The sequence below is a fragment of the Schistosoma haematobium genome, chromosome 1 (genome assembly GCF_000699445.3).
Source record: "Schistosoma haematobium chromosome 1, whole genome shotgun sequence".
In the NCBI taxonomy this organism is placed as follows: Eukaryota; Metazoa; Platyhelminthes; class Trematoda; order Strigeidida; family Schistosomatidae; genus Schistosoma; species Schistosoma haematobium.
This window is the reverse complement of record NC_067196.1, coordinates 46,650,515-46,674,264: the sequence shown is the minus strand read 5'-3', so window position 1 is coordinate 46,674,264 and position 23,750 is coordinate 46,650,515. Positions and strand designations below refer to the sequence as shown.

At 31.7% G+C, this 23,750-nt stretch overlaps 1 protein-coding gene across 3 annotated transcripts; it reads right to left on the bottom strand.

Moving 5' to 3' along the window:
* Positions 1-273: 273 nt before the first annotated feature.
* On the bottom strand, positions 274-23,579 carry QSOX1_1 (Sulfhydryl oxidase 1; the record flags this gene model as incomplete). 3 transcript variants are annotated; one of them, XM_051208867.1, is made up of 11 exons in its annotated part: positions 274-1,892; positions 11,798-12,281; positions 13,186-13,318; positions 14,620-14,733; positions 17,677-17,839; positions 19,009-19,092; positions 20,571-20,680; positions 22,717-22,777; positions 22,812-22,933; positions 22,964-23,064; positions 23,114-23,579. In XM_051208867.1, 11 exons carry the CDS (start codon positions 23,340-23,342, stop codon positions 1,721-1,723), a joined length of 1,773 nt encoding a protein of 590 aa, XP_051074268.1. In that variant the 3' UTR covers positions 274-1,720. The 3 variants fall into 3 exon arrangements, with proteins under 3 accessions (XP_051074268.1, XP_012795708.3, XP_051074267.1); XM_051208868.1 differs by lacking the exon at positions 274-1,892 and adding an exon at positions 8,816-10,094; XM_012940254.3 differs by having other exon boundaries at positions 22,812-23,064; positions 23,114-23,342.
* Between the last annotated feature and the right edge of the window lie 171 nt (positions 23,580-23,750).

Sequence of the window (23,750 nt, the reverse complement as noted above, 5' to 3'; positions counted from 1 at the left end):
CATCACACCATAAAATAACACTTATACAGGATCAACCCAAAAAGTGTCCATGAACGTGGGAGACTAAATAATAAACTGAGTATAATTTAAAAGTAGTAAACCGTAACATAATAGTCTATGAGTCAAAATAAAGCTTATAATAAAAGGAATGTAGATGTATGTAATCTAGTGACTGAATAGTTATGCAATAATATATATATATATATAGTACTAGTCCATCGATAATTCTTAAAAGTTACCCATTATTTAATCTTCACTGGGGTATAACATTAGCCGATTAACCGACCTATAGAACAAGCCCTGAAGTTTTGATGTTAATTGATTGAAAGTAACAAGCAGGAAACATTGGATCTATGTTTCTTATCACTTATCATTGAAAGCAAAACTACAATTTTTGAAGAGCCGATTCTTCCTATGGAATTCAAACCCAAATTAATTAATGTTACAGACTAGGAAGTTACCACTGAGCAATTCACGTTGTGAATAGCATCCTTCAGGATTAATCGATCAATAATTAGTCAACATTGATATGTTCGTTTAGTTACTTTAGTTCAAATCAAATACTATCAATCTAGTTTCATTATTTTCAATAAAGGGAATGAGCTGTGGTGAACGAGAACACAAGTGTAGACAACCAATAATGTCTCATTACCAAAATTACAGAATCTCTTGGCGAAATATGAGAACCGTACATTGAATACTTAATTTGCAAATTTCCATCATGTCTCTCACATTGTATAAGATTTTTTCGATTCACAATTACTTTCTAATCACGTTTCTTTTTTCTTCAAGTCGACCCTCATAGACTTCTGCTACCAGGTTTTTCACGTGCAATTGGTGTCACATATATAAGTAGCATACACCACAAAGCTACCTCAATAATCTCACTTTAACTACATACTATAACTTAATTCGTCGTCATTTTTAATAATTGTTATTTATTTATTTGCATCCATAAGGAATTATTATTTATCAGGACTATAAATTTCAACTATGTTAACTCATAAAACATTGTTTTATTGATTAAATTAAACTGGATAAATTATCAAGATAGAACAAATGATTGATGAACTGAAGTTGTAGAAAAATCCACCACTACATACACACAAAACAAGTACATTATGGAAGACGTTAATGTAATATTTTAAAAAAGCAAAAATACCGTGTAAAAAATATAGTACATTAAAACAAAATGCAACAGGCTGATAAACTTTCAAAAAAAAGATACACCACGCAAAACCTTAAAAATAAAGGAATACATGAATATATCTAAAGAAAACAGCGTTCAAATATAACCCTTTGAAGGTATTTACGAGAATGCGATCACCGAAAACAACAACAGTAGTAGTGATACAAACTAATGGTCTCTAATGTTTACTTACTGATACTCAGTTTATTCTATATATAGGAGAAAGAGGTGGAGAATAGCAAACTACCAAAATAGAGTGTCATAATATTTAAAAGCAAATCAGAATAGACAAAAAAGCTGTAAGAAATAAGAATAGAATAATAAAAATGATTAATAAGCAATGGGAAAAAATAGTAGTTCATCAAAGTCAGTTTGATGTCTATAAAAGACCAAATTATTTGAAAGGAGAAAGTCGCAAAAATTACTTTGAAAAACAGTTGGATCAAAGTTTTTATTCACTAATTATTCACAAAAAATAAATCTTCGAGAATTACCATTGTTAACTTTTTCGTTTGGTAACATAAATTATATTTAGACTGACTGTCCACCTGTATACTGTCCTCGTCTTCGACGGAACAATCGACGACGACGACACAGGAAACGCAAACCAGCAAGTAAAATGACAGCTGCTAATATTGTAAGTACAACGGAAATAATGGATATTATTAACAGATCGGGAACTGGTTGTTCAGTTTTTAACTCCCTGTAATTAGGAAAAAACATAAAAGAAAATTAACAATCGAATTAGTCTCAGCTAACAATCATTAAACATAAAGATAATGTATTTAAGTAGTTGAAAAGATGATTAACTGTAAAAATACATTATCTATTTTATTGTCCATAGTCTTAACATAATAAGTCAGTCTTAGTAAACCGTTTACTTACTGGAAAATGTTGCAAAAGAACTAGTCAAATAACCAAGAAATGTAAATAACTATTTACACCTCAGAACTGTCGTCATTTATTACATCAGTCAAGTTGTTCATATACAGTTAGTTTGGTGTTGTAGTAGCTAGACGAGGTGACCTAATACAATATTTAATAATAATGAATTTCAAGCTAGGACTAAAACGTATTCAACTGCTTGTTTATTTTCAGTAGTCAACCAACCAGAATCAAATAAAAAAACAATCTACAAACTTTATAAGCAAGGATGGATGGTGGCTAGCAGTGGAATCCAGTAAGCGCGTTTCGTCCTATTCGGGAATCATCAGCCGGATGTGCCCGCATACCAGACTTCATGCCCACTCCGAGACTCAAACTCAATACCGTTCGCTGCAAACGCCATCACGTTATCGACTTAACTACTGAGTCCTAATAGCTACTAGCTTGTGTAATGGAGTGAAATTTTAATCCATTTAAACAACAAACACAAGAGTGAATCAAATCTACAAACTGATCAACACTTTAAACATTTGATTAGAAAAACAAACTTTAAGGAATCAACGAAAATGAAATCGAACAATAAATAATGACTTCACTTATATATTATTTCTGATAACATTGTATTTACTTGTAAGGATATGTACTGTCCACTTGTTGACATTCAGGACTATAATTGATCAATCTCTGTTGACACTCTGAGCGTATGATACGATATTACCATCAAATAACAAGTCTAGAATACTTGGATTTAACTGCCAGCAACGATCTAAATATGCTACAAACTGACTGTATTTGTTGGTCTATAACTAAAAAATTTTGAAATAGATGTTATCGAAAGCCGGACTCACTCGAAGAATCAGCAACTCATTATCTCGCATTAGTTTTAAAAAGTACATGAATTAAGAAAATAACGCACACCGAACTTCAAACTGTTTGTTAGTTGTAAGGTACTTATGAGTCAGTGAAATGTTTACGTTGAATGTACAAAAAAAGAATATACCGCTAAGAATCTTTGAATTGAAGTGAATTATTTTTTCATGTGCTGCCTAGTTCTCATTTTTCATACAGACGGTTTTAATGCAACCAACCCGAATTAAACAATCAATGTACTTATAATAATGGTTTATCACGGTAAAGGCAGCAAAAAAAGTACTTATACACACAGTCCAGGCTTCGTTTCATGAATGACAAGAGTTTCTTCTATTTGAATAAGATGAATTCGAGGAAATTTTGATAGATTTGGATGAATCGTATAGATAATCTAGAAATCAATATGCGGATCAATGGAGTGATTATAATGGATTGAATGTTCAAGCACAGAACTCCAAACCTGTTTCTTCTTACTTTTGTAGAATCGAAATGGAATATTTTCTCGTATCGGAATTGAAAACAAACGCCGACTACAGCCTACGTGTCTTGTTCCACAAGAGCAGGGGTTGTTTACAACTCGGTTACGAGATCATACTCCATTTTGATTCTACAAAAAACAGAGGAAATTGATTAGGAGTTTCATACTTGAACATTCAATCCATTATATTCACTTTACAGATGCACATATTGATTGCAATATTAGTTATACAATTCCTCCAAATCTATCAAGATTTCTTAAAAGTCTAATCTTACAAACCTATGTAACTAAACACTCTGTTCAGTAATATTTTATTAACTTCTTACTAAGTAGCATTTATATAAAAATTAATATTAGATGTAAAAATAAATAACGACGATTAGTCCAATTACAGAAATTAACAACATCAAGAGACTAAACATCAACCTATATCAAATACATAGATACATGTAATAACAATTACTACAAACCGCACAGCACTTTACGCATAGTCGGTATTTATAAAAACAATCAGTAGCCCCTCTGAAAGCAATTGATTCATTTTAATTTGAAATAAGTTATTGGAATTCTCTCTTTTTGTCAAGAACTGATAAGTTTATCTACTGAAACGTTTTATACTTGTTTCGATGGTAGAGTTACGAACTAAAATATAGTTCTTTTACTCATAACAACGAAACAATTCATTAACATATTTCTAAACCATAAAATGTGAAAAGTTAAAACTAGAGGGTACAAGTAATGCAATTATGTAAATATGTTATTGAATGATCCGTAAGAAAAATCCGGTATTTATTTTAAGGCTTCATAGTATACAGAGGATTCAGTGTATTGTGAAACATTTTACACTAGTTGATAACATAAGATGATTGTGTCTGAATTAGAGACGAGACGTGTGGGTAATCGGGTGAGGGAAATGAGACTTAATTAGTCCGGTTTATAAAGTACAGTTACTCTTTAAATATTTTTGAATACCAAGATAGGTAAGAGATATTTTACAACCGAATCTCTCCCTAATCCTTAGGTTTGAATACTATTTAAAACAAAAGCTGAAATATATGAGTTTCTGTCCATTAAATAACATCGGTGCTAAAATAACAAAACTAAAGGTTATGAAAACAGCAAAGTTTTTCATATCACGACGTTTCCATTTTCTGTGTCAGTCCAACAGTGGAAATATAAATCAACCCAAGATGTTTTATAACATCATCAACAGCACGCACCGTAAAAAAGCATAGTTGATTATAGTTTATATAATGGTACTAAACCAAATAAAATGGATAATATTGACAGGATATAAATATTGTTACAACCCAAAGTTTAAAATAAGATCAGGAAACAATGTTCCAAATACAAAGAATATAACAACAGCCAGGGGTCGGCTTGGATAAATGTGTCCTAAATCTTATCAAGAGAAAGAATACAAACTTCTCCAATCTATAAACACCCATGTCTGAATGAAACTTGATTTCCTCGAGATTTTATTCACAAGCTCTCCACAGAAGTTGGATGATTGTGGAAACTGAAGTTTTGGACACTGCACCGTTTAACATGATTGCACAGTACTTATTATCATAGGATTTATGCTCTTCCTCATAAACTGATATAATTAGCGATCGATGACCGTCAGATTAGAATACCTTCACCTCTGAGGCTTTACTAGATATTTTTTTATTTACTATTTATTTGAACACATAAATACTGGTACAAGGGGGCACCAGATATATATGCGCCACACAAATCTCATTTGGTTTTTGTGTGGGCTGTAATATTGCCTGGGTGCCCAAACCGAAGCAGGTGGTTTTCTTAGGGGGCCACACCCGGAGCCTCCGACCTAAAGGTCTGATCCACAAGGCAGTGAAACATCGTAAGGAGATGCAGTCCCATGGTAGCCAGTGACCAACAATTGGTTTATACTCCATTTGTTTCCTCAGGGTACTGGAGCCCATGTGCATCATAGGTTTGGAATCAGGGTTTTCCAACTCCCCTCAATGAACTCTCCGTGTCCGCCAACCCGGTTAAAGTGCCGGATATTCGCTTTTTGTCCTGTCAATATCGTAAACAACACTCTCGCTACGAGAAGGCAGTGAGTAGGACTTCCCTGGAAGAGGCTATATACGCGTGGCCATGTGAGAGCATTATGAGAGGGAGAGCGAATTCTCCCCACTCTCGGCCGTGCCAGGACATTTGGGGACACTAGATATTTTAGCTACCTTTAATAGTATTTATAGACCAACAAAGACCTCTGAAACAGACCTGTCAGATTTTAAAGCTCCCTGTTGTTTTAAGTTATTCTGCTAGATCGTAGTATCACCAACAAACCGAAATAGATCAAACTCTAAAAATAAGTATATTGATCTATGTAATTAACTATTTTACTCACTACAATTAACATACGGATCAATGAATTCATTTTATGCTGTCTCTGCCAGTATGGAACATCACACCTATTTAATGATCCAGTTGAATGCAAATATTATTTCAAAAACACACAGTATCTAATCATAATATTATATTGATGTCTCCTTTTAATAAATTTATTATTATTTTCACACTTTAAAATAAATATTGGCGATAATTATGAGGAACTACTGTACAGAACATAAAGAATACGGAATTTTATAGTCAGTCAATCAGTTAGTCAGTAATATGTGACGTGGAACTTGGGACAAATGCACATCGGTTCAAGTTGTCACACAGAATCGGCACAGTGATGAGGTGAAATTATCATATTAAATTTGACAGCAATAAAAGTAGTAACCGAATTACTGGTAGAAGAGAAGTTTAGGTTTAGAAAGAAAAAAGAAAAGTATAAGAAAACTTCGGAACTCATGACAAAATTTTAATAATGCTCAAAATATCCCAATAACTTCTCTACATTAAAGTTATTATTATATTTAGTCCACAAGATCAGTATTTTCAAGTAACTAATATATACTATTAAAAGAGATTTTCCTCCAGTTGATATTAAGAAAGGAATAATGACAGTATAACAAGAAAAAGAGTAATGAACAGTTAAACAGTGAAAACTGGAACGATTATTCAACTGTCATTATCATCCTGCTTCATTAAATGAACAAATCATCAAGAAATTGTTAATTTAAATAAGATCACACTTCCCTTACACATTTACGAAAACAAAAATGTAAATTCCTATAAAATGAAATAGAAATACATAAAACATATCACACTACATAAGATCTAATCTATGCATTTATTTTCAAATCAAATAATTTATCAAGAAAATGTCATTAATCTTCTCTTACTTACGTTTACCAAACGATGAAAGTAAACAGAATAATCAGTCTTAATTGATTTACAGCATTATGCGTGACTATCAGGTGTGTACTTTTGAATGCTACAAGTCATATGTCAGTTTGTTAAACTTTACAAATTCTATTTACATTTAACCTTAATAGATATTCTTATCTATGGAAAAAGGTATATATTCAGTAAACAGAGTAAGGATACAACGAAAACTACATTTCAATTAATGAATATCATGAAATAAAGAATGATCATTTTAGTGATTGAATTTCAGCATTTCAGTTTGATGGTGGTAAACAGTAAACTCTGCTGAACTTCCGCATATAGATCGCATAAATTTGGTTAGATGTATTAAGAAAATGAAACCACATCAATGAAAGACGAAAAGTTAGTCTAGATTGCAACATAAAACTCAATCTAATTTTTACTTACAGATAAAAAGAAAAACACTAGTCAGCCATAGCAGGCTACTTATGTTGACAAATATGGGTGGTTTCCGCTCCCAGCTGAGATCTTGTTTACTACAATAAAACAAAAGTATTACCAAATTAGTTTTCTAATATTCTCATCCACTACTATCAATGAGTTGTTCTCGAAACCCTTATCCTGAGTTGACTACTCCACAAGTCAGGGTATTTTACAAGAACTTCATAAATTAATATTCTATTGCACGCAAGGTAATGAGATCATATGTGACATGGAAAGTAGACTCAAAGATGAAGTTACATTTTGTGAAAAAAGAAAGGTATTGGGGATATTCAATGTATTCCTCGAAAAATGGATGCTGAAAACGTTGGGAAACATTTTGTCCAATCAGCGTTGAATAGGAGGATCTCAGTAACGTCTAGAAAGTGAAGAAACACGTGACACATTTCTCACTGGATGATTACCTATCCTGCTACTATGTTCAGTATGGTTCTAAAAACTTCCAAAACACCAAAGCCATACTGTACATAAACTAACCCTCGAGTAAAGCAATCTTTTCACAATTTGCCCATTTTCTCTCGCATTCAAGTCGTCCTGTAGATCAAGATGTGGTTATTAGAAGAGCTTAGGAAACCGATTCAAACGTTCAATAGAAGACTTTTCGATATCATGAACCTATGTGCGTAACAATAATCAACTCAAAATATCAACAAACCCTGTTATTATTATGACCATTGCTATTATAGATTATTTGTTGTAAGCACAAAATGGCACCTTGATTATTCATGTATTAAGGCAAACTTTATGTACTACATTATCAAAACTGTCGCTTTTGATAAGAAAAGTGAAATATCACACTTTTCTTAAGGGAACAGAAACCTGTCACTTTATATACGACTTTGTAAAGTTAAGTATGTGGAAAACTTGTCAAAACATTTTCAAGCTTGCTGAAGTAATAAGACACACTATACATACATACGTTTATCATAAAAATATTGATTATACTAACGTGAATAATTTGATGCTGAAAACGGACACCCATCATGTGCCAATAATATAAGTATCAGTCAGTCACAAACCAAAGCAGGACTTTGCACATATGTAGATGTGTACAATGTCCTCGAACCACATTAGCATAGCGACAAGATTCAGTTATTCGGATAAATGCCATAGTTGTCAAATTAATTATAATATCAACAATTGTAGAAAAGATTCTACATAGAGAACATGATTCGAGAAGAAAAGAACGAATTTGTAGGATCAAAAGTATTAGTATTTCAAGTCCCACAATAGGACGAAACGGCCGTCCAATGCTTCCAGGTTTTCCATGGTGGTCTAGCTTCAATTGACTCATGATCTCAGCTATAGAAAAATGTATCCCTAGATATTCTTCTTGTAACCACTCATTTATAAAATCTATCCTCAATCTTAAAATATCAGCCACATTGTAGAGTTAATGAATGAAATTTCATCACTAAGTAATATAAAAAATGATATTAACCAGTATTGATCAGGCTACAAACATGAATATAATTATTGGAAATAGTCAGATGACTTTCAATGTTTATCAAATATGAGATGAATGTGAACAAACAAGTGTCATTTTGGAAAATCATAAAAACAAATATATTAATGTAAGTCTTTTTTTCAAATAAATATGATATTTTAAATAGAATTAATATATAACTTGAATAACATTTAATAGCACCCTATAATTATGGTTGTCAAAATCTAATATGATTATTTAACTAGAAACTGGTAAATTAACTATAAAAACCCATTAATATCCAAAGTTAGAAAATATTAAGTTGATAAACAACTAAGTGATGTATTACAAGTATACTGTTAGTTTTTTATCCCTATACATGACACAACCTGAAAACGTTTGAACGATATAATCTTTGGCATTGGATAAGTTAATGATTATGGGATATTTATAGTATTAAAGAGATCACTTTGTTGCATATTGCCTTTAAATAATTTAAATTAGTGTATTTAAGTACGTTTGCATTCATGTCATAAAAAGTGACTAGATGCTGATCAATTCTTCTTGGGTAAAACGAAGAAGTCACTGATATTCCAAACTTTCAAGCAGTAAGTGAATTTGAAAATCAACTCACAATAATCTAGTATCCATGGAATCATAACAGAAAATGATCATAACATAAACTTAATAAATCATAATTATATAGTTGAAATCATCAGTCAATTGGAGCTAGACCACCATGGAAAACCTGGAAGCACTAGATGTCTGTTTCGTCCTGTCGTGAGAATCCTCAGCAGTGCGCATCCACGATCACGCCTCGCGAGATTCAAACCCAAGACCTATCAGTCTCGCCCGCGAGCGCTTAATATCTAGACCATAATTACTCATCTTCATGACAAAAACTCCAAAGTAATCAGATTCACATATCTAATAACTTAACCTAAGAAAATTTTGTTTACCAATATCTATGCAGGAATAATTCCTTTTAATATAAAATCGTGATTAAAAATGGTCCGTAAAATGAACTTCTTAACAAACAATTACAAACTAAAGTTACTAACATTTAAATTAGAAAAAAATAATTGAAAATATTCTATGAAATAATGTGCAAAAATAAATGAACAAACGTGTTCATCGTGCTCTAAGGACAATGAAGACGTGGAAGCACAACATAACAGAAATAATTAAAAACTTTCTCTACATTAAACAGTTAGTAAAAACTAAAGGTAAACAGACTGATAACACAAACTGCTGAAATAAACCGTAATTATAAACTGAAAATAAAATTTGTTATAAAGTGCTATCACAAAACCATGAAACCATAAAAAATAAAATAACTACAAGTGTGATTTCATGTACTATCTTATCCAAAAAAGTTTACAAATGTTCATCACATGCCAAGCAAATAAACTGTGCAAGTGAAATAAATAAGTGCTGCTTTAACACAGTAATCTGTATTGGTTGATGATTATTTCATCCCAACAGAACGTGTAATACTGAAATAAGATAGAGGAGAGAATTATCTAAACTGAAATAGATTACTACTGAAATGATTTATGAATATCAGAAAACTTGGGTAACAGATACTTCATCAATGTAGTCAACTAGATATGTATCCGAAAGTTCATCCTTTTTAACAAATGAACTTGGAGTAAAAAACCACTAACTGAATTGTGCCTAAATATTCTCTATGCTTAACTTTGTCTAAAACTAGTTTAAAGTTTAATAAAGTATATTATTTGTTCGAAACAAGTGTTATTTCAGCGTTTCTCATCATATCACGAGGGCCGATTTTATTTTAAAGTATCCTCATAAGAAATAACTACATAAATAATACATCGATTCACGTCTATGACAGACAACTTGAGCATTAATTTGCATATCCGACTGCATAATCGACTTTATAAGGTTTTATTTATCACATACACACTGGCTAATATAAATCAACTACTTCAGTCTAGACTAGACTGATTGATAATTCGAAATTCTCACTAAAAAAGATCACGGTGCATAACTTAGTATAAACATTGAAACAAAATGTAGATTAATTATTGAGATATTTATACCATCTGAACAAGTAGTGTGATTTAACTAACTAACAAGAATAACACTGTTTAATTCCTTACAGTATAGACACAAAGTTGACCTCAGATACGATTGATTTGACATATATAGTAGTGTTAAACGACAATTAAAAAGTGAACCGAAAAATATTTTGTATTAATACCATATTTGTTAAGCTAATTATCAGGAAAAATGTGACTTTAAGCAAACGGAATTGGAAAAAAACTGGTGAGAGATGAAAAAAGTCATAAGTGAATTATCTAAAGTGTTGAAATCGTATGTAATACTAAACTGTATTCAAAGATTTTAGAACACTGTCTTAGTATCTCGTCTGATTTGGTGATTTACGGCTTAACTTTCATGTTTAACGAGAAAATATGAAAATCGCATATATCATGTGACTACGCATTTCAATATTAGAATAAAGCTTGATTATTTTTATATATACCGCATAACGAATAATAACAAACGAAGTAGATGGGTCTGGATAGAAGTGGCCGATACTAAAAAGCTAACATATTTTAATATGTAATGATAAATAGCTTGAGTAATCTTGATGAAACAGTTCAATGACTGTATAAATAATAAGAAAAATATCATACGTTTGAAATAAAACGCTACTCTTTGAATGAAAATAAATTACTAGTCTGGACATTTTACACACTCAATTTAAAGTAAAATAGGATAGTGATTACCGAAATACTATCGTCATTATGTTACATTTCAGAAAAACAAGACTGACCAATCATCATATTAAAGTTTACCAGTTATATAAATAATAGAAACGTCATGATCCATCTTGACAATTACGAATATGAGAGCTAAACCAAATACTTCCAACAGTTAATAATATTGTATTGAATATCATAAGATGTTATTTTAAATTCAACTCTTAATTAACACGGTAAAACTTAATTTGAAGTTCAAATTAATCTTAAGGAACAATCTGTGGTCAATCATTGAATAAGTAGCGTTACGCGATGTGCACAACATTAGAAAATGGCATTAAAAGTTAAGTCAAACAATAATAATCATCATCACTGAACAGTCCATTTATGTGTATAAGTCCGATAATCTTGCATTATGATGAAAGTAGTTGAATTATCACAATAAGTAAAATAACAAGGAGACTTACACAGCGTTAGTTATGAATACTGTAGGTAAATCCACATACTTCCAAGATGATGCACGATATCGCTCAACAAGGAATTGAAACAGTGATTCCTCGGTCTCTGGAGTTTTACCTAATTCCAATTCACCTGTTGAACTCTGTGACCAACAGGCAGGACATAAATAAGACGGTGGGAATTGAATTTTAGGTGCAGATGGATCTTCTGATGGTTGACCAGCTAAATGTTTATTTACACGATTATGTAATATATTCAACCATAATACAGTATCTCTAGGAGTCTCTGGAGCTTTAGGTAAAGTAGGAATAACTGATTCATTAAGCACTAGTTCATGTGGATTAGGAGTAACACGATTTTCCGGTAAGACAGACTCCCCTGGTCTTACTACGTTTGCTGTATTCAATGCAAAATGAAATGCACAGTATGAGCATGAAAAGAACTGAGGGACGAAACGATTTAAAGCATGAGCGACTGAATCTACTTGATGGTCTAAAACAGAAAAACAAAGGACATTTCAACATTTTCATTTTGATAAGAATGAATTATTCAGACGTGAATAGTATACTTCATAATAAATATTTATATTTCGTCAAACCTATCAAAAACACTTATTTTATCCAGATTTGTAGAAAATTTCTGATGATTTACTGTAGAATATTATTACCCTCCTAAATACCGGAGTACAATACTTTTAATTCTAGTTTCATTCGGCTAAAAATAATTTGGAATTAGTTAGAAACAATATGGAAGATACTATTAGTTAACTTTCACTGCTTCTACCTTATGAGTATACTAAGTGAACAGAAAAAATTCAAATTAACAAAACTTATTAATAATTTGCGAGTTTCGTTGTTAAGTTTAAAGTCATGTCTTTTATGTGAGAACTAATAATCATACACTGCACTTTAAAGTTAATGTAGTGAACTTCAAAACCAAAGATTAATTTATATACTAAAGAAAATAACCTAATTTAGAGGGAAATAATTTTTAAGCAAAAAGATAAAAGCTTGAAATACATTTTATCTACTTTAACTTGGACAGTTCATAGATTGTACAACCAGTTCTCATATTGAATGTTTGACTTCCAGTTGAATCTACTAAGTGAGTTGCATTAGCATAGTTTTTCAAACGTTAAAGGACTTACCAGAATATTACATGTACAAATTATTATCAGCTTACCATCTGGTTGGGTAAACTTAACATGTACAAATAGAATGCAATAAATTTATAAAGGCAAGACAAGTGGATAAAATCGCAACATTTATCCACTTGAAGATTTCGTACACTCAAACAACTGACACGGGGATAATAAAAAATCTGATTTTTAAGCATAAATTTTTATGATAGTAAATATAAATATTGACTTTTGAAAAAAAGTAAATTAAATATTAACCTGGACCGGAGGATGATAACAGATATTGCTCTACCGTTAATGCATGAAATAAAGTCCATAAACCGCATGGATATCCTCGAAAATGTGGTTTGCTTCCATTACATGCTATAAATGGTCCTTTATATGTAGGGAACTGATAGAGATTAAAAAAGGGACAGTAAATAAATTTCGTAATTAGGAAGCATGAAACGAATAAAGTTCATGTTACATCATAAGCAAACGAAATGAACAATTCATAATAATATAGAAATATAATACATTTTCTCTGATATTCTCTACAAGATAATAATTCCTTTTACTGTTAAACATCTGTGTAAATATTTTGTTAATTTATTTAATATGAAATTTAAGAAAACTAAATAAGAATTCTAAGCACAGACTGACTACATTAAACAGATGAATAGCTAATAATATATATAAGTTGATTATATATTACAAACAGTACTTAACTGAACAATTACTAAATTATATATACTTCGGCAGATAACTTTGTTTTGACCTAACGTCTTGTTAGTGCATAGTTTTATCACCTAATTTAGCATTTACCTAAAAAAACAATACTAATCAAAACAGACCAGAAATTCTAGATTTCATTGTAAGTTATGAATAAAATATAAAAGCCTCCATATTCTTCTTCAAGAATGAAAATTTTGTTAGATTTACGTCATTTTAATTATACCTAAATACCTAAGCCAATATTTTATCTGGCTTAAATTAAACAAAAAATGATCTGAATTGTATTCATATCTATATAATCACGTCAGTTAGCATAAAATCAATTTTGGACTGGATAGTTACGTCAGAGAATCGATTTTTTATTTGGCCTACATAATTTATACTTAAACTGTAATAATAACAATGGTAATAATAATAATAATAATAATAATAATAATAATAATAATAATAAAGTATACTGATATAAGAGTTCCAAAATTCTGTGAAAAATGAACTTTTCCCGAAATTCTACCTAATTTTCTCTGCATATTTATTATTCTCTTATTTTAGTGAAATAGCTTCTAATAAGAATATGAAGGAGGATTTGCTTTATCTATTGATTTACATATTGTTGTTTTTTTTTAAATATGAACCTGAAACTGTTGTAATGTAGGACTTTTATAAATATCAGTAAACTGCACTATAAAAAAACTTAGGTGTGAGTATGCTTCTAATTATATACTGAAATAGGTTATTAACACTTCGGGATCATAACTAATAGAACTAAAAAAAATTATACTGAGATTTATTATCAGATTGTATTATTATGTCATTCGATATGTGTACGCGATCAAATGAAAACAAACGTTTTCCCTTTTCAAATATGTCTTTTGTTAGTCCATGAAATTAGGTTTTTCTGAACATAAATTGATAAGGCATAGTATCTAGCGGCGGAGGTAATACATAACGTGGAAATAAACAGATGCTGACAGAACATACTTGAATTCCTTCAAGATACGCAATCCATTCTTGACCCGTAATACTTGTTTTAGAATTTAACCAAACGGAAATTTCAGACAGGTGAGCTTTATATTCCTGAGAAGCCGGAAGAATCTTGAATCCAGAGAAAATAAAATAATTAAAAAGTAATTAAAAGAATATAATGCTGCCCCTGTGTTATACATAATATTTATACTGTGGAAATCCTTTGAAACTTAAGTAAACGAATGTAGCCACTGAATTTTGATTCACTGGTGTTTAAAGCATGAAATTTTCTAGACTAATGTTCTAAAACATTGTTTGCCTACCACTTCCCAGAAATGAAAAAGAAACACAAAACTTCATGAACAGTTTATTCCGTATAAAAAATTTCCTGTAAAGATAACTCGTTATTTATTTCTGGTGCCTCTATCCAAAGAAACATGGGATAATCATTCAGATAAAAACCCGTTAATCCTAATTACTGTAGTAAGGAAATTTTTCATTTATAATTGGATTCCCAAAGCGGAATAACTTAAATTGAGATATGGTAAAATATTCACTACTAAACCGTCTGTACATCAAAACCTCAACTAGGAAATATAACTTTTGTTGACTTTAGATTTGAGCAATAGGCATATTTGATCGATTGATATGATCTAGTTCGAAAATATTGTCAATCATAATCCAGAAAAACTATCAAAATAAGATGAAAACAACCATGATAGTTTGTCGTCTCACGGCACTCAACCTAACTCAATCTCTTACATAAGAATAATTAACATTCGTCTATATTCGTTTAAATAACTTCTACAGCATGAAAATTCGTAACAGTAACACAAGTGGTCACTAGTGCTACAGTAATAATGATAATACCATCATTTTGTTGCCAAATAGAATAATTTATTGCCTGCATTGTAAAAATTTTGCAGAAGAAATATCATCTTATGAAAATAATTATCATTAGTTAGTTGGTTGTGACCAGTTTCCATTATATGCGATAGGTACTGTAAAAATTAGTAAATTATTCATCGAAATTAAAAATTATTTTGTTAGTTTGCATAGAATGATCGGTCACCATCGTTACGCAAAAATAAACAAGTAAAATAAATATAACTACTAATTAGCAGTTAGGATCTGATATGCAGAAATGTATGAAATGTTAATAATGACGATTTTATGACAGTTTATATTCCAAAAGTTACTACATATGTACATATTTAGGACTTAAAAGTTTTTAATATCTAAATTTGATCTAAAGAGACATTCATGATTATGCATTGCATAAATCGCTGTCAATATTCAAAGATTCTTAATGTTGATGTTCGACAAAGATCTATTTGAGGTTTTCAAAAAACGGTCAAATTCAAGTCGCCAGAGTATGTAGTCGAAAATTTTGAGAATGTGAATCACGCGACTGAACAAAAAGAAATGGTAGCTATTTTCTCATTGTGATTAAATCAAATGTACCGATAATAGAAGCTTTTACCAGATGGAAGATTATTTTATGATAAAAACCATGGTCCATCATTTTCTAAATACTTTCTCCACCTGATGTTAATCTATGAGCAAAACAATTATTCACAGCATAATAGAATATGATTGAACTGTATTAAGTTGATAATTTCAAACTTATTGATTGATACTATTTTATTTGACTTTGAGTATTAGTAATCCTTCACTAATGATCAAAATTATGATAGGACACCCAATCAATAGTACCATTAAGCCTCTAGTAGTACACTGGCTAATGCTAATTGACTTGAGGTAGATAATATTTCAAAAGAATAGTTCAAAAAGCAATAAGTTTGAGATTAGTATATGTTATTTAATCAATCAAAACTTATTTTCGGCATGTTCACGCTTTTTAGAGCTGTAAAAATGTTTTTCAACAACGTAGGACGACCTGCGGAAAACACAAGTGGTAACACTAATTGTCGAAGTAGATAATACAACACGCATTGATACAGTGAATTTAAACATATTTATTTAAAATCAATCGAAATAAAAAGTGAAGAAAATGGTGTGTAACCGTTCTGTCAATCTCCAGTCATCTGATAACTTTAATAATGTACGTCTTACACATAGATGGATGATCAGTAGATATATATCAATTATTTACAATATTTTGACACTTATTGAACTTAAATTTTGGACGAATTATAAATAAGCTTTAAATTGTATCACTATACTCTTATCAAGTCAATCCATACAGTTCAGTGATTTCAACTTTTATTACCGAAAGACTTTCAAATGAGTTTATCATATGAGTAATTTTTAAAATGTTAATGTCTGGACGGAATTATCTTGCATTACTGTGGTAAAAAGTGTAAGAATTAAGAAGGCTGTTAGTTACTACTATTTAGTGAGAATATTATTATTACAGTTTCATAGCGTGACGGATTATCATCAGACGGACAAACAACCATAAAGATTCGGTGAAAATAAATTTATTGAAGAAAAAAGTCATATTAATCACTGATACTCTAAAAAACAACTTAGGCCCTGTACAGGACTGTCAGACACGTAAGATTTGTCATCCTTTCTTTAGTGTTCAATTAAAATGTGAAATTTAATATTTTTGGGCATACACGGTTATTTTTAACACAAAATGAAGGTGTCCCATTACCTTTTTTAAAACCCTTTTCACTTAAAAGTGAAAAATAACCAAAACGTGAGAAGTAAACTAATGAAATTTTAGACTTTTATCCTTTGTGGAAGAATGATACTTAGAGTAAAGGAGATAATTACACATCATTTCATATTTACAATAATCACTTTATAAACTAACTCCAACAAATTCGATTGAAGCAAGAACAATATATATGGTAGAATAAGACAAATCAATTCATTCCCGATTTTTCTCTTCAGCTGCTTACAACCCGGGAACAATAGTAATAGTTATCTAGAAACAAGTTTATACTTCATATTGCTATCAATGAAGAATCATAGAATAACAGCGATAAGTATGGAAGAATGTGTAAACTCTATGGAAAAAACTCATATATACTTAAAATTAATCCGGTGAAATACGTTTCTAATTATTATAACGAACACTGTTTTTGGTTTAAAACTTACCTCATATAACATGTCCAAAAATTCTTTAAGAGCTTCTAAGGCTGGTCCCTCAATTTTATCACGTGCACCAACGTCAGACTGTAGTAGCATACTTAGTGACCGATAGATGTCAACCGCGTAAACCGGTGGATATTTAACTTGGATTGGTGTTGTTTTAACATCTCTATAACAAATTTTTTGAGAAATACTGTAATAATATATTGATCAATGACCGCTTAAAAAATACCCCCACAATGTATTCAGCTGATTTATTGACAAAAGTATTATCAAGGAGAATCGACATCAGTTTATGACATAAACTTATATTCAAGTTACTGGTGAAAACACTAGTTTCAGGCTAGCTTCATCAAACCTTTTGTACAGAATAGTAAAATACAGAAAAAAGTATTTGTATTTCAGATGTGTTTCACTTTAAGTGCCTGTCAACAGTGAATTTATCACATGCAACGTTTACATGACTTGTGACTACCTACATATATTAAATTGTTAGATTCGTATATCTTTTTATCTTAGACTCCTTGTTCTGTGTTCGATTTTATTTACCATTAGTAAAATTTCAAATATATATATATACTGGACGTTCATCCCCTCCGTTTGGGGACCAATTTGTTTGTAGTTCACGTAAGCCAATTACTTTAAAGTAGTTGAATCAGAAAGTGGATCTTGCTCTGATCCTATGCATTTCCATTTAGTACAAATAATTGATTAAAGACCATGTAATTTAAAGTTTTAGCTTTGAGAACTCAATTATTCCAGTCAAACTCATAGTCAGCGATCAAATAATCCATTAAACCAACTAATCAGCACATCTGATCGGCATAAATAGGTTTTAAGTGTTTTTTTACCCCTCCCCCCAAAGGACTATTCTGTTCAAACTGTCAACTTTAACATTGTCAAGTACATCTACTTATCACTTTAATCCTAAGTCTCCAAATTATACCATAAAATTACCTCGTACCACTAATCTTTTTCCTCTCGAATCATATTTTTATGCTCAATCTTTCTTATTGTCATTAATGCTGTAACTGTGTCTACCACTCTAGGATTTGCCCTAACTTCATCTCGTTTCGCTAACAGGGTGTGGCAACTTGAACTGTTTCACATATGCACCAGGTTTTATGTTAAGTATTATTAATTGACTGAGTGACGTAACAAATTACTATCCGATAATAATAGGGTTTCCGACTAGTTGTGCAGCAGTAACATCAAGCCATAAATTCAGAAAAATGTTCCACTTTATTCTTTCAAGACTTTACGAAACCAAGTTGGTTTTTGATAGGCATATGAACAGACACATAAAATTAGCATGATTAGACATAGTTAGGAACTCACATTTCTGGCTGACTGTTTTCTTCCAACCTTGGTTCACTACCTGCGATTCGTTCAAGTACCATCCTAACCTGTTCCTCGGGTCCCCTAATAAGTTTTATGAAAGTCAATATAAAGCAAAAAATACGTAGACGCTTTCATATTATTAAACATATCTAACAAGATTGTCAATAGTAAACTATATAAATTTATTCTATTTATATAAGCTATGGAAAATGAATACAATAACTTTTGCTACAACAGAACGAAAGTTTTGAAAATTGGGACTGATTTTTCGAACTATTAATAACCATAGTTTTGTTGTATAATTAATTAGCAATTAAAATACTATATAATATATATATATATTCCATTTACCATATGCTTTCAGTTAAACCATGAGCTACTGTTACACGAGTTACCATTCCTAATTCAATGCTACTCTATCACTTATAGTCTTTTCTATTCACAGTCACCATTGGTTTGTTTAAGTAAAAATGTTATTTTCCATTTTATGGTGAGTTGTGGTCCAGTATTTCTGTATTCAAACTACGTCTGTTTAAAATATAGATATAAAAAGCGGTTGGTTGCTACTTTTGAACTTAAGCCAGTACATGGAAAAGAGCTTGTGAATGGCAGACCATCAGAAGTTTAACTGCCGGCTCAAACTCGGTAGTACTGATCGTGCATGTAATCGGTCAATTCGCGGACACTAGGCTGTCTAGAAAATAGTAGACGCAAAATAAACCAAATTAAAATTAGGAATTTGTTTGACAAACTGACAAGTCATATTAGTCAGCAGTCTCAAAACATAATACTTTGTACGTTTGATCTTAAAATAATTAAACGATTCACGAAAAACTAAAATAAGGAACGGCTGCTATTTAAAACCAACCAAAGTGCAGTTATATGCATAAAAAATTAGGTTGGACATACACCAATATTGAAAAGGTTGTCTTCGTGAATATTCATCTGCTGAATGGCTTAGTTAATAATACTTGGACTATTTGGATTCATAAATAATCAAATTAAGAAGAAATATAAAATCGCTGTCACACTTGTTACCATGGTCCACTTAAAGTCAGAGCTATGGGCAAGCAAAATTAAATCTCAATATCGACTGTCAGTTTCCCCAAACTTTTAAATTTTCAGTGTCTCATTCGAGGAAAGATAAACAGTTTTAGGGAACCGTAAGTGAGTAACATTCTCGGTTGTTTTTTTACTCGTCTTTTAGTCATACCAAATTATTGTTTGAAAATTTACCAAGATATGTATTTTTATGGAACTGTTCAGATTTATATTTGGCCCGTTATTGAAAAAAAATTTACTAAAGAAAATATTATGACTAACGGGTCAGTAAATGAAGTGGTTCATCCACCAGTAATTTACTATTCTCCAATTAATGCTAACGTTTACACTGAACTAAATGGAGTTATTTAAACATTATCAACCCATTAATTTTTTAAGAAAAAAGTATTATAATAAAGACGCTGGTGTAGTATTTGATATTTATAACTAGCGTATTGATGCAAATATTGAAAATTCACAAAACTGTGTACATATTGATGTAAGAGAATTCTACTTACTTAACAATTACTTCACCAGAAAGACGATTCGTGACATCTATTTCCTTTAAGCCTGGTTTTACTACGCTTTGGATCTCTCGTTTTAGAAGGAGACTATAATCCAGTAACAGCTTTAAAGAAAATACAGTAAAACGACTACATTAATCAGCCATTGAGGATTTAAGACATTAGAACTGAAACATGTCTACCAAGAATGAGGTATTTAAAGTCGGTTACATGTTTGAATTATTAACTTTTGACATGTAGCATCTTAAGCTAAAAATATGAACAACGAACTACGACTGATACCTAGATAAAGCATACTAAAGTTAATAATCCACTATGGTTTAGAATAAAACTGTCCTTTCAAAGTCTGTATTTAAGTACATACTTTATTACAATCACTTTACAAAGTTTAGCACCAAAATCCTTCAGAACTTTTTCTCACTAATTACCAAAGTGTATAGTCGCCTAATGTACTTAATATATGCAAAACCACTTTACCGAACTCAGCTTAAAAATCAATTCTTACGCCAATAACAAACTGGTTGGCGAATGTACCCATTTTTTGTCATTATTTCGGCTTAGTTTACAACATTATTTTGCACTTTGTATCTTTTAAACTCACACATTTTGTAGTACATTAGTGATCAGCTTAAATGTAAGCAAATTTACAGTAATCGAACTACACACCTGTAAGCCTCACCAGTGTTGTAGTTAAAATATTGGAAAGAATAGTCAAACGGACCATAATGGCATTTATGGAAACCAATAACTTGTCAAACATAGAACAACATGGTTTTAGAAAGGGTTAATCTTGTACAACGAACCTCCTTATAGCAAGGGAGTTTTGGATAAAGGCGCTAGACAACGAAAACTCAGTGGATGTTGTCTACATAGACTTCAGTAAGGCTTTTGACAAGGTGCCAACTAATAAACTGCTATTGAAGTTGGAAAACTTTTGTATTTCCGGACCTCTTTTAAAATGAATTAAGAATTTCCTAGTAGGTCGTAGACAGAAAGTACGAATAAATTTCAAGTGCTCCATCTGGGGACCAGTACTTTTTGGAGTACCTCAAGGTTCCGTCCTAGGTCTCTTACTTTTTATAATGTATGTTAATGATCTTCCAAGTATAGTACAGTCTCCAGTATTATTATACACTGACGATGTAAAGATCTGGCGAGTAATAACTGGAGACACAAACGCATGTGTTCTTCAGGCAGACTTAAATATGATTAGCTGGTCTAAAGTCACTGATGCTTATCAACGCGGCAAAGTGTGTCTACATGCACTTTGGAGATTCAAACGTTAATAGGTAAAACATAGGAGAAGTGCCATTACCCATGGTACGGTCTCATAAGGATCTAGGGGTGACAGTGAGTCATGATCTTAAGACGACGGTCCACTGCTGAGAGGTCACAGGGGTTTCGAACCCTCTGAGCTTTAAAACGAACATTCACTAAGTTAGATACTACCATGTTCACCACAGTATACATATCCTTAGTGAGAACTAAGCTTGAGAACTGCGTTCAGGCTGCAAGCCCCTGTTTGAAAAGTGACTCGAATATCCTAGAAAAAACACAGAGGGCAGCTACCCGTGCAACTCCAGAACTCCGGGGTTTACCATACAAAGAGCGGTTTGAAAAACTGGATCTCTTTACTCTGTCCTATCGCAGACTAAGGAGAGATCTAATTTTGATGTACAGAATACTGAGAAATGATTTTGGACCTAACTTATTCTCTTTTTCTCCCCACTAGATTGGGACATCTCAGAGGACATAGCAGGCGAGTAGAAAAGCCAAGAACGAACAAACTACCTGTGGCATACAGGTTCTCACACCGAGTCATCAATACTTAGAACCTGCTGCCCGAAACAGTGGTGTTCGCACCTTCAATCGAACCTTTCAAGAAAAGACCGGACACTGACAGAAGCATACTAGAAAAGGAATAACATAGGCCGTAGACCTTCTGTCCTAACTACACAAATCTGAATATGACTTCAGTTGTAATGTGACCTTTAAAATGGAAAGATTCGTTCAATATTTCCCTTGAAAGACATGATAATAGCAATTAAGTGTCTAAATCTGTTAAGCTACATGTAAACACTTAATTAAATGTTCAAGTCAGACAATCTACATAAAATTTTGAAATGGTCTCGTAACTCACCAGAGCGTTTACTTCTATATCACTACCTGTAACAATTATTGGATCATTAACTGCTAAGTCCCTATAAAAAGTGAAGTTTCTTGTTTTTTACTTACCTTGGGAGTTGAAGAGCAGAGACATTTACTAACTTAGAGGCAATGCTTTTCCGCAGTAATGTCATGTTCCACTCAGCTGGAATTTCTTCGGACGTTTGTTTACTATTTTTCGTGGACAAGAACTGGGAAATAATTATAAAACAGTACTTTACCCTAAGAGTGGGAACTCCTTGTACTTTGAAACGATAACATAAATCCATATTAGTTTCATCTTCACAATCCACAGATCCGAGATGAAGTGCCCAATTCCAATCTTCAAATAATCAGTAAAGTCACCTTGAGAAGAATGAATATTGAGTTACTTTTTACAGAGCGGCAGAATTGGGAAAAAGGTTTAGAGTAGCTTATACAGTGTCCACAAGTCTTGCGATAGAAAATCACGAGCCAGATTCCCTCCGATGTTTTGTTGTCGAAATCTTCGGGATGCAGGACGGTAACACCTTCTATTTGGCTGTAGGCAAAACTGTGAACCGTTCGAAGAAGTATGTTCAAGACGAAAACGGTGATCAACATTACAGGCTTCAGAATCATATCAAAAAGTTATGAGTCAGACAGAAACACATCCACATTTCAAATCTGGCAACAATCGGCTTTTGAGGTCAACTGTTCCAATAATACTGTAGTTCAAAATGACTGTGATGACGATTTACAAAAAGACTGAAAGTTCCCCTATTCGTCTAACTTAAGTAAAAAAAGTAACGTTCAATAAGAAGCAGGTAATATGGATTGAAAGAATACATGGGTTTTACTTTGTACATTTTCAAATTTCCAACCCTAAAATACTAAATAATGGAGGTCTCCTAATGATAGAAAAGATGCTATGCATATTCTGAAATTGAGAGCAGCTTTTCCTGTAACACCATTTCAAGCAAAAGGATACGAGCCTAGTCAAATCAGAAACCAGGAATGAAGGATTTCGTAGATATATATGTCAGGTTA